The sequence below is a fragment of the Solanum tuberosum genome, unplaced genomic scaffold (genome assembly GCF_000226075.1).
Source record: "Solanum tuberosum cultivar DM 1-3 516 R44 unplaced genomic scaffold, SolTub_3.0 scf00133, whole genome shotgun sequence".
NCBI lineage: Eukaryota > Viridiplantae > Streptophyta > Magnoliopsida > Solanales > Solanaceae > Solanum > Solanum tuberosum.
The window spans coordinates 1,111,832-1,129,791 of NW_006239056.1; the positions used below are offsets into that span (position 1 = coordinate 1,111,832).

General features: G+C 33.7%; 2 protein-coding genes across 2 annotated transcripts in view; both read left to right on the forward strand.

Annotated features, from left to right (window-relative positions):
• The first annotated feature begins 287 nt into the window (after positions 1-287).
• Positions 288-1,811, forward strand: LOC102592469 (scarecrow-like protein 21). The gene has a single exon (XM_006351103.2). It carries the CDS (start codon positions 333-335, stop codon positions 1,773-1,775), a length of 1,443 nt encoding a protein of 480 aa, XP_006351165.1. The 5' UTR covers positions 288-332; the 3' UTR covers positions 1,776-1,811.
• Positions 1,812-13,573: 11,762 nt separating this feature from the next.
• Positions 13,574-17,960, forward strand: part of LOC102592807 (eukaryotic translation initiation factor 3 subunit I-like) — a 7,726-nt gene continuing 3,339 nt past the window's right edge. The window contains exons 1-5 of the mRNA XM_006351104.2: positions 13,574-13,888; positions 15,080-15,295; positions 17,058-17,185; positions 17,458-17,577; positions 17,742-17,831. Coding sequence (XP_006351166.1) covers positions 13,705-13,888; positions 15,080-15,295; positions 17,058-17,185; positions 17,458-17,577; positions 17,742-17,831 — 738 coding nt within the window. The 5' untranslated portion in view covers positions 13,574-13,704. The remainder of the gene's footprint in view (positions 13,889-15,079; positions 15,296-17,057; positions 17,186-17,457; positions 17,578-17,741; positions 17,832-17,960) is intronic.

The following is a 17,960-nucleotide window of genomic DNA, read 5'->3' on the forward strand; positions in this document are numbered from 1 at the left end:
AAATTTAAATAAAAAAAAATACATATGGGAGCCATTTCATGAAAGAAAAAAAAACTAACCATCTTGACATTGAACACTTATTTATTTTTCTAACAAAAAGATACCCTTCAATCCTTCGTATTAATCAAACACTTTATACCTTCCCTCTTGTCCTACTAGGCTTGTCACAAAATGACAAGAAAATATTTTCCAACATAATTAAATCCTCATCTCATATTTTCCCTTATATAAAGCTTGCCTAATAATTGTTCATTCCTCAAAAAAAAAAAAAACCTCTTTACATTTTCCTCAATTTATTATTTAATTTCTCTTTACCAATATAACACAACTAGATGGGAGATATTGTAGATCATGAGGAAGAGTTCTTGAGTCTTAGACTTGCTATAGTCAATGATTCATCATGTTGTAATAATATTAATAAGAAGATCATCAAGAAGAGAAAAAGGAGGGAATTGATGATGAATTTCATCAACACTTGGGATTTAAATGAAAGTAATTGTGAAGGAAAAATATTAAGTCTTTTAGAGTTGAGAGAAATGATGCTAAAAAATGATGTAAAGAAAAAAGGTCATATTGTGGTTGAAGATGGAAAAGGTCTACACCTAATCCATTCATTGCTTATTTCAGCCACATCAATTGATGAAAATACCATAGATTTAGCTATTGAAAATCTACATGAATTATACCAAAATGTTACCTTATTTGGTGATTCAATCCAAAGGATGGCTGCATATTTTGCTGATGGATTAATAGCAAGGCTATTAACCCGAAAATCGCCATTTTATGACATGATAATGAAGCCACCAACACAAGAAGAAGAGTTCTTGGCTTTCACTCAATTCTACAAGGTTTCTCCTTTTTACCAATTTGCTCATTTCACAGCTAACCAAGCCATTCTTGAAGTCTTTGAGAAAGAATTAGAATATAACAATGGATTATTGCATGTTATTGACTTTTTTGACATATCTTATGGATTTCAATGGCCTTCTCTTATTCAATCTCTATCAGAAAATGCAACCACATTGAATAGAATCTCTCTCAAGATCACTGGATATGGAAAAACAATCGATGAATTGAGAGAAACTGAGACAAGACTTGTTAGTTTTGCAAAGGGTTTTAGAAATTTATCTTTTGAGTTTCAAGGGGTTTTAAGTGGATCATATAAACTTAGTAACCTAACAAAAAGGAAAAATGAAACATTAGCTATCAATTTGATGTTTCATTTGAACTCATTAAGCACTTATTCCAAGATTTCAAAGACATTGAAAGAAGTACATGATCTTTGTCCTTCTATAGTTACTATAGTGGAACAAGAAGGATGTAAAATCCCTCAAACTTTCATGCCAAGATTCATGGATTCATTGCATTATTTCGCGGCTATGTTTGATTCATTAGATGATTGTTTACCTATTGATAGTATTGAAAGATTGAGTATTGAAAAAAACCATCTTGGGAAAGAGATCAAGAATGTGTTGAATTATGATGAAGGTGGCAACAATAATAATTCATCAAGATATGATGATAATGAACAAATGGAGACATGTAAAGGGAGAATGGAAAGCCATGGATTTTTAGGAATTCCATTGAGTTGTAAGAACATAATGCAAGCAAAGTTGCTTATGAAAATTAGAAGTTATTCTAATTCTACAATACAAATTGATGGAGGAATAAATGGAGGGTTTAGGGTTTTTGAAATTGAGGATCCAAGAGCCATTTCTCTAGCATGGCAAGATAGGTCTATTGTAACTGCATCTGCATGGCATTGTGTATTGTAAAACCTATTCTAACATATTATTCAATTTTTATGACAAGGGAAACCCGCAACTGATACACTTTGAATGCATACCGGGTAAAACCCGCTCCTATCAATTCTTTTTTCATTCATATTGTAATACTATAGAGAGAGACTCAATTTTGGCCCTCCCCAACTTTAATTAATTTTGAGCTTCTTCAAATCTTGAAAATAATTATCTTGCAAAGATTAAAAATATTTTGATAACAGCTTTCAAGGCAATTTGACCATTTTCAATAATAAATATATCTCTATATCCCATAATATATAGATTAATATAATTTTTGTTTACTTTGAATAAATATTTGAAAATTTGTGTGCCGAGAGGAGATTTCAAAAATAGCAAAGACTTAAAACATAATGAGGCAAAAATAGCTAATGTTTGCTAATTACCTAATGTTTCTATAGTTTGAGTAGTTACTCAGGTCACGATTTGTATATCTGTTGATAGAAATAAGAGTCTGTAACTACTCTTCAAGTTTATAGTTAGGAGTTAGTTAATTTGTTATAAAGTTGTTAGGTAGTTACATTCTAGATCTAAGGATAGAATGAGAAGTACATGTATAAATAGCTGTGATACAGCTTTATGGATTACAACTTTTTCTTCTCAAATCTATGAAAGATTAATCTTCTGTTCTTCTACAAACAACTCTGTAAATCTTCAATATCTCACGTGACTATTAAATATATATACAAATTATAAGACTCTAAATTTAATTAATAATAAATGTGATAGTTTTTTTTTAAAAATCCCAGGAATCAAGGAAAAAATCCCACAAATCAAGTAATGAAGTTTGAATCACGCTCCTCGACCATTAGTTCAATTGTTGTGATAAACAAAGCATACACTTGAATTATAGTATTACAATTGAATTTTATAAACTCATATAATAAATTGAAGTTAGGGAGAAAATGAATCAATTATAGTATTACAATATAAACTCATACAATCAAGTGAATTATAACATTACAATTGAATTCTATAAACTCATAAAATCAAGTGAGAAAATAAATGAACATAATATTACCATTGAATTATATAAACTCATACAGTAAACTGAATTTAGAATTGAATCATAGTATTTACAGTACAAACTACTAATGTAGTATTCTAAATTAGTCAGTTTTTATATTTGTTTAATTTCAGTAAGAAATCACTGAATCGGGGTGAAGAAATTGTATCTTCATTGACATTAAATTTTAGTTTATATCAACTAAAATAAGAAAGGAAAAATTACTTAAAAAGGTTTCTTTTAATAAATAATTATTGATTTTAGCGATACTTTTTATTTATTTCTATTTGTAGCAATATATAACAATACTATGATAAGTCTGCAATATGTATTAAAAGTGAATTATGTATGCAATATATATGTATTATAACTGTTCTAAAATATATTATGCTTGTTTGGTAAGAAATTGACACATTGTATTATAAGGGGCCGTTTGGTTACTGGATAAGGATTGCGTTATTCAGGTATAAAATGTTGCATAAGTTTTATCATGTTTGGTAGCATTTTTTTGTCAAAGTATAAAATTCAACACACATAATACTATGTTTGGTTAGAAAATTAGAAAACCACTTAACTAATACATGTTTAAATTATGAGTCAATCTATGTATTATTTTATGCAGGGTAAAAGATGAAATAAGTTATACCTGAATAACTAATACCTGAATAAAAATATAAATTGACAATTTTGCCCTTCACTCTCAATCAAATATACACTTCTTTTTAGATAAACATTCAGATCCTCTCTCCATATCTGTAGATCTAGAATGACTCTTCATCTTCCAGGCAAATAGATTGAAAAACTTTCAATCTAGCGTTGTTTCTTTGAGGTTAGAAGTTTCGAAACTCAAAATTTGGCTGATCTTGTTTTATTTTCTTCTTCTTCTCTTCCTGTTTTCTCTTTTTGTGTTTTTTCCTCTTGTTAATCTGATGAGAGACAAATGAAATTCTAGATCTTCTCAGTATTTTCTAGTTAAGTTGATGTTTTAGTACACCCAAATTTTGATGTGGATTTTGTTTTGTTTGTTCAAAAAATTGTGCTTTCTGAAAAATGGGTTCATTAAGTTTAGTTGTTTTAAACTTCTAAAACTGCAAAAGATAAACATGTTATTTGCAGTTTGAAAAAATAGTATTAGTATTCTAGCTATTGAAGCCAAACAAAAATAAACATTTTACCCTGTTTTTTAATGTTACTTTTCACATTTAAAAAAAAATAAAATTGAACATTCTACTATGAAACCATCTATTACCTTCCTATTATACACAATGTGTCTGCAATAATTAGTTAAGTTACATGATTGATACTTTTGTTTCTTTTGAATTCAATTTGATAATGATGTTGCAATTTTTAAATGGAAATAGGTGTAAATGGATTCTCAGCAATTGTGCGATGTTGAATGCTTTATGATCCTCGAGGAGATTGTGGTGCATTCGTATATTGTCCTTATTTGCTTTTTTATTGGCTATTTACAGCATGTTATTAAGAAACCAATCTAGAAATAGACGGGTCATTCGATATTGTATGAGTGTTAGAATTTCTAAAATCTTGTCTCATCTAAATGTTCTCATTCGTGACAATGATATTGTATGTATTGACAAGCTTAGGATGGATAGAAATGCCTTTCACATTTTAGCCTCCTTAGCCAAGAATATTGGAGGGCTGACTGATAGTAAAAATATGTCGAGTACTGAAAAGTTAGCAATGTTCTTAAATATTTTGGCTCATTATGAAAAGCATAGGTCTGTCAAAGTTGATTATATTAGATCGGGGTGGAGTGTAAGTCGAGCCTTTAATGAATGTCTAAGAGCTATTCTTAAACTAACTCCATTGTTACTTGTTAAACCTAATCCGGTGCTCGAAGATGATACTGATGATCGATGGAAATGGTTTAAGATAGGTAATTTCAATCTAACATTTGATTTACTACAACAAACTTGAAATATTATGGTGAAAGTATTTTTATTTTTAATAGTCCTTTAGTATCTAGAGTTGAATTTATCTTATAGGGTTGTCTTGGTGCATTGGATGGTACTTACATTTCCATTAGAGTTGAAGCAATATATAAGCCAAGATATAGAACACGAAAAGGAGATATAGCAACTAATGTCTTGGGGGTTTGTGATAGAAATCTCAACTTCATTTATGTATTACCTGGTTGGGAGGGATCAACCATTGATGGTCGCGTATTGCGAGATGCTGTTGTACGAAGAAATGGGTTGAAAGTACCTCAGGGTATGCTAAATAATAGGCATACCCTTGTCTATTTCTACTACATCAAAATAGAATAATATTTAAAGTAATTATATTATTGTTTACATTTTTAGGCAATTACTATTTGTGCGATGGAGGATATACAAATGGAAATGATTTTCTATCTCCCTACCGAGGATATAGATATTGGCTAAAGGATTGGCAGGGTGACAATCCATCACCTCGATGTCGAGAAGAGCTCTTTAATATGAAGCATGCTAGGGCGCGTAATGTTATTGAAAGAGCATTTGGACTATTAAAAGGACATTGGGGAATTCTTAGAAGTCCTTCGTGGTACTCAGTTAAGGTTCACAATAGAATTATTAGTGCATGTTGTTTGATACACAATTTCATTCGAAGAGAGATGAAAGCTGACCCATTAGATGTGGAAATGGAATTCCACATGAAGAATCAATATGAACATGACAATATTAATACAATTGAAGCATCTGATGAGTGGACCACTTGGAGGGATGAACTAGCTCAGTCTATGTGGAATGAAAGATTGGAAAATCAATCTTTATAATTTTAAACTATGTGGTCACCTTTGGTGTGCTGGTGCACTTTTGTTTTTGGTTTTTCACTCACTGTAAAATGTAATAGCTTTTATTATTTTGTGAAAACGAATGGTCAATCTTTTGTATGTCTCACATTGTTGTCTGTACAGACAAATAGTGAAACTCAATGTATATCTATTATTTTTGAATATAAGTAGTGAATTTGTATATATGTCTTCACATTATCTTTCTCCCAGATTAATCAAGTTGTATTACAATTTATTTGGTTATAATTGAAATAATTTTCTTGTAAGTTGTAACTTAGTATTACTTGTGATTTCATTTATAATTTTGCAGATTGAAATGACTAGTTCTACTGCTGCAACATCTAACACGTCCAGAAAGAGGGCAAGAAAATCAACACCTTCATCTCGAAGGTATGGACTCTAGAAGAGGAACTTACTCTTGTAGATGAATTAAAAGAATTGTGTGTTAATGGTTGGAGAGGAGATAATGGAACCTTTAGACATGGATATTTAATGGAATTGGAACACTACATGAATGCTCGTCATCCTAACTGTGGATTGAAATCTCTACCACATGTTGATTCTAAAATAAGAGCATGGAAAAAGAGTTATGCAACAATATCGTTGCTAAAGAGTCGAAGTGGTTTAGGATTCCAATATAGTGATGGAAGTATCTTAGTTGATGATCCTAAAGCTTGGGATGACTTGATAAAGGTGATTTATATTTATTTTAAATCATTAGGGAATTGCTACTTACTTATGTTTTCTCTGTTGAAGAAATAGAAAGAATTGAAGCTCAAGAAATTACTGATGGCATGTCTGTGGGATTTCCTATTGATGTTGTCGACGTAGATGATGCTTCAGGCACAAGAGAAGATCAAGCTGCTCAAGAGGAACCTAATGTATCAACTGGAGCAACACAAAGTCCATTTACTGCTCAAGATGAACCTAATGAATCAACTGGAGCAGCACAAAGTTCATTCACAACTCAAAAAGGTGAAACCCATCAATCTCAAAAACAAAGTAATAGTTTTAAAGCATCATCTTCTAAAGTCAACAAAAAAGGTAGATGCAAAAAAAGAAAAACAACTGAAGATGATAATGAGACTGTTCTTAAAGGTTTGATGGAGGTAATGAAATAATTCACTGAAAGCCATGACGAAAGAATGGCTTCTTTAATTGACAAGCTAGGAGAGCGTGATCTATCTGAGATTCGTGGTAAGATATTTTCTATTATTGGATCCCCTGCATTTGAAATATACAATTCAGATGAACGAGTCAAGGCAGCAATGGGAATTACTCAAGATATAAAGAGGATGGAATTCTTCTTAAGCATCAGTGAACTTGAACGTCATAGTATGATATGGATGATTATTAATGATAAGCTTTAAATCACTGGATGGTTTTTGTGTAGCTATTTTGTAAGGTCTAACCATAATGGAATTTTTTGTTACCTAGTAGAATGTCCACAAATGTACATATATGTGAATGTTGTGGGCTTAAAGTAGGTTGTTTTTGTATAACAAATGCATGATTAGGTTCAACATTAGTGTTTTTGTAAGTAGCCAACTCAGATGTTGTTCAGATTGCTCAAAACGCTGACCCAAATGGTAAGTTCATCTTCTCCAAGGTGTTTTTAATTCCTTCTTCTCCGAGACTGTATTGAAATTTTCTTTTCTCGCAAACTATTCAGCTGTTGGAATAATCACAAAGATCCAGTAAAAAATACAAAGTACTCAGATGCTATTTTGTCAAGTGATTATATGTTGTTGGGGCTGGTATTCAACTTTTGAAGCTTGGTGTTTGTCATGGAAGGATAATGTTACAAAAATAGGAGACTTCTTTTGAAAAAAATGTAATTGTATGTCTTTGTTGTAAGTGCCAGCTTTTGTAATTGAACAATGAATTATGTAAGTTTCATTCACTTTAAATGAAGATGTGTCTAATATTTTAACAATGAATTATGTGTGAGTGAATTCTTTCCTCATGAATGCTTTCTCATTTAGCTTAATTTGTATAGTCACGTAGTTGAGGTGCTCTAAAATAAAGAATATCACATCATTACTGCAGTACTACCAGGTTGGAAGTGGCAGACAAACTATAGTAATTGTGACAAATACAAGGATTTGGATCCTTTGGATTGATAGTTGGTGAAAGTAACAGATTAACATTTTAAAGAGGAACTAATGCACTTTCACGTAAGTAATGGAAATAAAGTGATTCTGATAAAGGTTACAACTATCTATCTACAATAGCTATCTATTCCTCATAATGTATCTGATTGTATTAAATTAGAAGTGATGAAGGGTCACCATTATATATCTACCATACACAATTGAAATGGTCAGCATTGGAGGCAATAAATCCATCCGTCTTTTGGTTAGTAATGGAAGATTAATGCAATTCTAAGAAGTGAATGACAATTGAATGGTAATCCTGTTATGGATTCTGAAGTTAGACTTTGAGCAACTAATCAAATAAATAGGCTTGCCAGATTTTGGAACTGTTGGAAAACCATTTGGACTAAAATTTCCAAGTTAAAACGCCTAATTGCACAAACCCAAAACGAAAGCCTCAATACTCGAAGCAACCATCCTACTAGACCAAAAATGACCTTCCGGATCTAACCGCATTGCCAGAATTCTCTTTCGATCACTTTTTACTAAGAATATTGACTGAAGTAGAACTTTGAGTAAATTTCCAAGTTAAAACGCCTAATTGCACAAACTCACAACGAAAGCCTCGAAATTCGAACCAGCCATCCTTCTAGACCAAAAATGACCTTCCGGATCTAACCACGCTGAAGGAATTCTCATCCGATCACTTTTTACTAAGAATATTGACTGAAGCCAAACTTTGACTAAATTTCCAAGTTAAAACGCCTAATTGCACAAACTCAAAACGAAAGCCTCGAAACTCAAACCAACCATCTTACTAGACCAAAAATGAACTTACGGATCTAACCGCACTGATGAAATTCTCATCCGATTACTTTTTACTAAGAATATTGACTGAAGTCAAGCTTTGAGTAAATTTCCAAGTTAAAATGCCTAATTGCACAAACTCAAAATGAAAGCCTCGAAACTCAAACCAACCATCTTACTAGACCAAAAATGAACTTACGGATCTAACCGCACTGATGAAATTCTCATCCGATTACTTTTTACTAAGAATATTGACTGAAGTAGAACTTTGACTAAATTTCTAAATTAAAACGCCTAATTGCACAAACTCAAAATGGAAGCTTCAAAACGCAAACCAAACATCCTACTAGACCAAAAATAAACTTTTGGATCTAACCACACTGACGGAATTTTCATCCGATGACGTTTTACCAAGAATATAGACTAAAGTCAATCTTTGACTAAATTTCCATGTTAAAACGCCTAATTGCACAAACTCAAAATGGATGCCTCAAAACCCAAACCAACCACCCTACTAGACTAAAAATGAACTTCTGCAGCTAACTGAACTGATGTAATTCTCATCTGGTCACATTTTACCAAGATATTTGAAATTTAGTTAAAGTTTGACTTCTGTCAATATTCTTGGTATAACGTGATCAAATGAAAATTCTGTCAGCGCGGTTAGCTCCGGAAGGTCATTTTTAATCTAGTAGGATGGTTGGTTTGGGTTTCGAGGCTCCCATTTTGAGTTTGTGCATTTAGGCGTTTTGACTTGGCAATTTAGTCAAAGTTCGACTTCAGTCAATATTCTTAGTAAAAAGTGATCGGATGAGAATTCCGTTAGAGCGGTTAGATCTGTAGGGTCATTTTTAGTCTAGTAGGATGGTTGGTTTGGGTTTTGAGGCTCCCATTTTGAGTTTGTGCAATTAGACGTTTTAACTTGGAAATTTAGTCAAAGTTCGACTACATTCAATATTCTTGGTAAAACGTGATCGGATTAGAATTCCGTCAATGAGGTTAGGTCCGGAAGGCCATTTTTGGTCTAGTAGGATGGTTAGTTTGGGTTTCGAGGCTTCCATTTTGAGTTTGTACAATTAAGCGTTTTAACTTGGAAATTTAGTCAAAGTTCTACTTCAGTCAATATTCTTAGTAAAATATGATCGGATGAGAATTCCATTAGCGCGGTTAGATCCAGAAGGTCATTTTTGGTCTAGTAGGATGGTTGGATTGAGTTTCGAGGCTTTCATTTTGAGTTTGTGCAATTAGGCGTTTTAACTTGGAAATTTACTCAAAGTTCGACTTCAGTCAATATTCTTAGTAAAAAGTGATCTGATGAGAATTCCGTCAGCGCGGTTAGAACCGGAAGGTCATTTTTGGTCTAGTAGGATGGCTGGTTCAAGTTTCGAGGCTTTCGTTTTGAGTTTGTGCAATTAGGCGTTTTAACTTGGAAATTTACTCAAAGTTCGACTTCAGTCAATATTCTTAGTAAAAAGTAATCGGATGAGAATTACGTTAGCGTGGTTAGATCCGTAAGGTCATTTTTGGTCTAGTAGGATGGCTGGTTCAAGTTTCGAGGCTTTCGTTTTGAGTTTGTGCAATTAGGCGTTTTAACTTGGAAATTTACTCAAAGTTTGACTTCAGTCAATATTCTTAGTAAAAGTGATCGGATGAGATTCTGTTAGCGCGGTTAGATCCGGAAGGTCATTTTTAGTCTAATAGGATGGTTGGTTCGAGTATCGAGGATTTCGTTTTGAGTTTGTGCGATTAGGCGTTTTAACTTGGAAATCTAGTCCACATGGTTTTCCAACCGTTCTAAAATCTGGCAAGCCTATTTGTGTCATTAGTTGCTCAAAGTCTAACTTCAAAATCCATAACAGGATTACCATTCAATTGTCATTCACTTCTTAGAATTGCATTAATCTTCCATTACTAACCAAAGGACGGATAGATTTATTACCTCCAATGCTGACCATTTCAATTGTGTATGGTAGATAGATAATTGTGACCCTTCTTCACTTCTAATTAAATACAATCATATACATTATATGCCTTTTTATAAATTTAAAATTTCATTATCTTCTAAGAGGCAAATCTTAAAGAACGCTCAATCTAAATTCTTTCTTTGAGGTTAGAAACTTTTGAAATCTTAACCTTTTCTTATGCTTTCGTCTTCTTCTTATCATATTGTTTTTTCTCTCTTGTAAATCTGGTGAGAGACAAATGCAATATATGTGAAAATAAGTTAGTACTTTTGTAGTGAATCATAAGTTAGTATAAATTATGATTTTTTACATTCTTACAGATTAAAATTGGCTGTCCCACTAAAAGAAAGTCTAACATGTCTCAAAAATGGGCAAGGGTGTGAACTCAAGAAGAGGAACTCACTCTGGTTGATGGATTAAAAAAGTTGTGTGCTAATGATTGGAAAAAGATGATGGAACCTTTAAACATGGATATTTGATGGAACTTGAACAACACCTGAATGCTTGTCATCCTAATTGCAGATTGCAAACTCTACCACATATTTTTTCAAAAATAAGAGGGTGGAAAAAGCATTATATGACCCTATCGTTGGTAAAAAGTCGAAGTGGCTTAGGATTTCGATACATTGATGGAACTATCTTGGTTGAAGATCCAAAAGCTTGGGATGACTTCATAAGGTCATTTACAATTGTTTAAATTATTAGTAAACTAAAGCTAGTTAGTTATATTTTCTCTTGGTGAATATAATCTCTGTCTTTGGAATATTATCAGTTACTTCATATACTTGTTTCTTTTTTTTCTTAGGTTGATCCATATGCCAAGTCAATGACATTTAAGAAATGGCCATTATTTGCTGATTGGGAAGAGATATTTCGCAAGGATGGAGCTACTGAACAATCTGTCGAGGGGCCAGAAGTTAGTGTTCAAGAAATAGAAAGAATTGAAGCTCAAGAAGTTGCTAATGACATGCCTTTTGAATTTCCTATTACTGTTGTCGATGAAAATGATGCTCCAGCTAAAAAAGAAGATCAAATTGCTCAAGGGGAACCTAGTGTATCAGTTGGAGCAACACAAAGTTCATGTAGTGCTTTTTAAGCATCAATGAACTTGATCGTTACACTATGGTATGAATGATTATTGATGATAAACTTTAAACATTTGAATGGTTTTTGGTGTAGCTACTTTGTAAGGTATAACCATGGCCTAGTGAAGTTTTATTTTGCCTATGTTTTATGTGCCAGTTTATATAATTAACAATAAACTATGTAAGTATGTAAGTTTCTTTCACGTTTAATGAAGGTGGGTCTAGTTTGATTCCGTGAGGCCACAGTACTAGAATTTCAAGTTTGTATCAATGGTATATATTAGATTTGTTGTATTCTTCATCTTATAAAATTTATTTTGTCACTATTTTGTTGCTTGAAAAATGGACTCTCAATTTTAGGATATGGCAGTATGTGAAAATTGTAACTGAATGAATTATTTAGTTTGACAAAACTGAAATTTAGATTTAATGTACTACATTATTATTTTGAAAATTAAGTAGACATTCAAATTGATGAGGATATTGTCTATGGGTGAGGACAATGTCGATAATTGTTGAGGATAGTGTCCAACAATAGATTGTTCTGTTGGAAGTAAGCATCCTCTATCAATGGTTCTTGCCATTGGAAGTAAGCCATATCTATCAATGTGCATATCAATGGCTTTGCTTGAAGTAAGCTCTAGAGCTTCCACTAGTTCTTGCCAAGACTTTTGTAAATATGATCTCCTTCATCAAATAGAAAAAAACAAACTTCCTCATTTCTATCCTGCATAACTAAACCCTGCATAACTAAACCCTGCATTACTAATACTTGCATAACTCTAACCAGCAACCAAACGCCCCCTAAGTGTATTAAAATGTGTGATAAATGTATTATTTATTAATAAAACTTGTATTATATGTATTTTATAAATTGTTCTATGTAATATGTATTAAAATTGTATTATAAGCGATAACGTGAAAAGAAAAATGTTATTGCTATAAATGGTAAATATTTTCTTAATATAGTATAAGAAAAATTATGCAGTTAAGTAAACTTATACTACTTAATTACTCATCATAACTATAGTTTGCTATAATTACCACTCGCGACTAACATTATACATTAATTACGTGGGCTAACTTCGAGTTTGTATAATTAGCCACGTTTGTATATGTATAATTCGCCAGAATATACAAATACAGATGTATAATATACAATTATCTAACCGATATACATATACAATTCACCTCTCTCCCACTCTCTGCCCTCTCCCGCTCGCCTCTCTCCTCCCTCTCCCAATCTCGCTTGCCATTTATACAAATGCATATGTATAATATACAATTATCTAATCGATATACATATACAATTCACCTCTCTCCCACTCTCTGCCCTCTCCCGCTCGCCTCTCTCCTCCCTCTCCAATCATGCTTGCCATTTATACAAATGCATATGTATAATATACAATTATCTAACCGATATACATATACAATTCACCTCTCTCCCACTCTCTGCCCTCTCCCGCTCGCCTCTCTCCTCCCTCTCAAAATCTCGCTCGTCTCTCTCCTCCCTCTCCCAATCTCGCTTGCGATATATACAAATAGTCCTTTCTCAATCTCGCTTGCCATATATACAAATACATATGTATAATATACAATTATCTAACCTATATACATATACAATTCACCTCTCTCCCACTCTCTGCCCAATCTCGCTCGCCTCTCTCCTCCCTCTCCCAATATCACTCGCCTCTCTCCTCCCTCTCCCATATTTCTTGCCATATATACAAATACATATGTATAATATACAATTATCTAACCGATATACATATACAATTCACCTCTCTCGCTCGCCTCTCTCCTCACTCCTCTCTCTCCCATTATCGCTCGCCTATCTCCTCCCTATAACATGTAGCTATAAATTGTTATTATCAAACTATAGCTATGGAGAATAATTAGGCTATTTTTAAGTGGCTATATGTGAAAATTCTTCAATTCATGTAAAGTTTCACAAAAAATTATTTAGGCCCAATTGATAGTATTGGGTCGTGGCCCAAGTGTAAATAGGTCGGCAACAACAAAAACTTACACAGCAAATAAAAACCCTGCCACCGTCTTCTTCTCTCTCCATCTTTTCTCAGCGGCGAACTTACTCCGGCGACGAACAACAATCTCACTGAGGGAATCACTCCGGCGACCGGCTACGAACAACTATGAGGCCAATATTGATGAAGGGCCATGAAAGGCCGTTAACTTTTCTAAAGTACAACAGAGATGGAGATCTGCTCTTCTCTTGCGCCAAGGACCATACCCCTACCGTTTGGTTTGCCGATAACGGCGAGCGCCTCGGAACTTACCGTGGCCATAACGGTGCCGTTTGGTGCTGCGACGTTTCTCGTAATTACTTCTTTTTCTCTCTTACTATTGATGTCCTGAACTGAGCTGATATTTGTTATTAACATGATAAATGCTTGCCGCTTTGGTTTGTTTATTAGCCTTTTGGTTTGGATAGTGAAGCTTTGTTTACTTAAATAAGCTATTTTTCAGATAATTAATCTGCGTCTCTTGGGCTTTTGGTGTAGTAATTATAATAAGAGTAATGTGCGGATTAGGTGCACTTCTCAAGCGAATTTCAAAGAATTTGAATCAATTAATTGCCTAGGTTATGGCTAAAGTTTGAGGCTACAAGTAACATCCCAAGATTTTATTTCAGTTACTGCTGTTTGCACCTGGAAAAGAGTATTTAATCAAATTTGTAGACAATTGTTGATTAAAATCCCTAACACAACATACCTATTATAGTCCAACAAGTTGATTATCTCGTATGAAGTGATATTTAGTCATTTAACCAAGCAATGGTTTTGTTCATAATCAGTAGGTTCTATTTAAATCAGGTGAAATAACCGAAGAACATTAAGGGCTATTCTGGTTTGATGGTTGACCTGCTTGTAAAAGAAACTGATATGGTTGCAGTTTTGTTATCACATGTTTAATTTACTTTTAGCTAATATTGTTTAATATCCAATAATTACCCTGTGTTTGTCGTACTGATTTGCTACGGAACCAATCACTGATTTTTCAGATGAACTTGCTTACTGTAAAGTTTAATACCCAATAATCATCCTGTGGTTGTTTTGACGGGTTAAATTTGTGTAGGATGATTTTTTATCCTCTATCTTGTACTTATTTCGTTACCCAAATAGTCTTTTGCTTAAAGATTGTAAAACTTTCATTCACAATCTTCTTACTTCCCTCCTTTTTCTTTCTCTTCATATTTTATCAATCTATGTTATCGGAATTTCTGATGTTCTCTTTATGTATTATATCCTCTTTGGCTAGTGAAAATTGGAAGTAGTAAAGTAGTTATATCTCATTGGTCTTGTTGTTTTTACCTTACAAGGGCTTTGAGGTCCAATACTTGCTGGCATGTTTTCTTTTTCTAAATAAAAGGTTAATGAAAATTGGTAGTCACAGTACGAGAGACCAAGTGCATTTTTTTGTTTGTTTGTATCATGTATGGTAAAGCGTATAATAACTATTGAGAAATGGACTGTCTGTGGTTGTTGACTTGTTGATTGTTTGTTAAAGGGGATTCGTCCAGGCTAATAACTGGAAGTGCGGATCAGACTGCAATGTTGTGGGATGTCCAAACTGGTACCCAGCTGCACACATTCACCTTTGACTCCCCTGCTAGGTCTGTTGATTTTTCGGTTGGCGATAAACTCGCAGTGATCACCACTGATCCTTTTATGGGACTGACATCTGCTATCCATGTCAAACGTATCAGCGAAGATCCCAGTGAACGTAAGTTTCTGGAACTCTAAGGTTGATCTTCTGTTGTGTTGTCTTGTTTAATTGTTGTTGATTGACAATTAATTGTTGGGTTGTATTTCTGTTTGTGAAGTAGATATTGCCTTTGTTTACTCTTTCCTTTTAAATTGCGAATAATGAATTGGATTATTGTGAAGCACCAAATAAGGTTCCTTGTTACTATGAGCTTTCAAGTATCTTGTGCGCAAGCTTCATGTCTCCACTCTAGCTATTCTTAAGTCCACTGTGTTTCCTTTTCAGAGATGTGAACATTGGACTCTTTATGACCTCAAGTCAGAGCTATACAGATGCATTTTCTATTTGATTATGACCATATTAGCACAGAGTTGGTTTTTAAATGACTTGGATATACCGTGAATTAATTTCTCAAGCCACCAATGAAGTAGCTATGATGGTTTTGCTGTATTCTTAATTAGTTTTATCATGTTTTGCTATGATTGACAATTTGACATCATTTATCAGATGTTTGTCTGTTCTGTCTTTTGTGCTGATATTTTAGTTGTTGAGATTGTTCCTGCTGGTATGTCTGGTGGTTAGTATCATTGAAGAAACTTGTCATTTAAATATCAGCATATGAATAATTGTTAAAATATGTGGAGTGAAGGGACTGTTTCTTTGCATTCCGACTTACCAACTCAGGCCACCCGTTGTATAAATGTCTGCACTGGCCCCTGTTCTCAAACTGATCAGAATGGATCCCTCCTGGTACTGATTCCTCCATCGGTAATAACAACACCCAACTTCCATGCTGGCACCTATGCTGTCCACCAACACTTGCCAAAACCAATATTCATGCAGAAACCCAACATATAGTTTATTCTCTATGATAAGTACTACACAACCAGAATAGTGGAGCAAAACCATGTCCACTCACTACTGGAGTGTTCATGTTTATCAAGTTCGGAATTCCTCTACCACTGGCCACTTAGTGCCCTTAGAAATTATATGTTGGTTTTGGAGCATGATGCATTTGGGTATGTAAAGTGAATTTATTGATGCATGTTGTTAGTTAACAGGACAGAGCTTAATCCCTAACTTCACACAAAGCAGCTTAAAGGAACCAGATCAAGTCCTGTTACAATCACATGTCCTTTAACTATAGAGTTACTAGTGCTACTTCTGAGTTAATTGATAATTCACTTTGATATGGAGCTTGGTTATGGGGTCTGGCGGCAAAGCAGATGACTTCTATTTCCCCCTCACTCTTTTTAAGTTCATTTACCAATGAAAAAAATTGTTGTAGTCATTTTATACTTCCTCTTTTGTTTCTTTTAAAGTCACTTATCATTAATAATTATCTTATTACTTTACACATTTTCCTTTATTTGATGTAAACCAGAACTTGAGCATTGGAAAAAAATGTACAGTAGACTATCAAAAAGCAAAGATGACCACCATTAAAAACGTGTAGGGTTTATGTGCAGAAAATGGAAGGGTCTTCCTTTCTGTTCAATTAATACAAGATTGGTAAAGGTACATAGCTTTAGGGAATATTTGTTGTCAAGAGTTAAGTCTAATATGCTTCCAGAGTTGTCACATCTAACACATTGATATGCTTTGGAATTTGAGACGAAGGGATATGCCTTGTATAGTTTGTTATTGCTTCTCTGGTGGTTGCTGTCTTATACTAATTTCAAACGAGTCTACTTTATCTTCCATTATTTTGGGCACTTTGTGACTCTCATCTCATGATCTTGACATTCACTGTATCTAATAAATAATCTTCTTGTTTTAGAAATTAGTGAGTCGGTGCTCGTCTTAAAGGGTCCCCAGGGAAGAATCAACAGAGCTGTGTGGGGACCCCTGAATAAAACAATTATAAGTGCTGGTGAAGATGCTGTAATACGTATCTGGGATGCTGAGGTACGTTAGTGTTTTTCAGCTTCATGGAAAATTGTGCTGTCAATATGTCAAAGTTCAATAGATATTTTGGCTTATTACTCTAGATACTTTATTTAATTATTTTGAACAGTTTGGTGATTTATCAGGTCGCCTGGTTTTTGCTCTATTCACATCGCAGTATCTGCTTTGTTGTTTGTTTTGTCTTTCTTTCTTAAATATAAATTAGTTTTAAGATAGTTTTCCCTGTTCTTCGAAGCTAGTGTAGTGTATTGACGGTCTTTTGAAATTTGTAGACTGGAAAGATACTGAAGGAGTCTGATAAGGAAATCGGTCATAAAAAGGGTATTACGTCACTACAAAAATCAGTGGATGGTTCGCACTTCATTACTGGTTCTCTTGATAAATCTGCAAAGGTAGCTCCTTATAGCCCTTGGAAATATGGCCATTGTTTCTTTCTAAGTTCTTGCAACTACCTAGCAATATTTCATCTCTGATTTTCAGCTATGTATGTCCATATCCACTTTGTTTTTTTCTTTTTATAGTTCCTCTTTATTTCTAACCTCTGTTGATTTTCCAGCTCTGGGACATCAGAACTTTGACACTCATCAAGAACTATACGACCGAACGACCAGTGAATGCTGTCACTATGTCGCCGCTTCTTAATCATGTATGTATTGACACACTCATTAACTAATACATTGAATGGTTCTGCTGCGACAAATATCTGCCGTCTCTATGTAGCTTTTAATCTGTTATCTTGTCCTATGTATTTTTATTTTTGGGGGTGGGTGGGTGG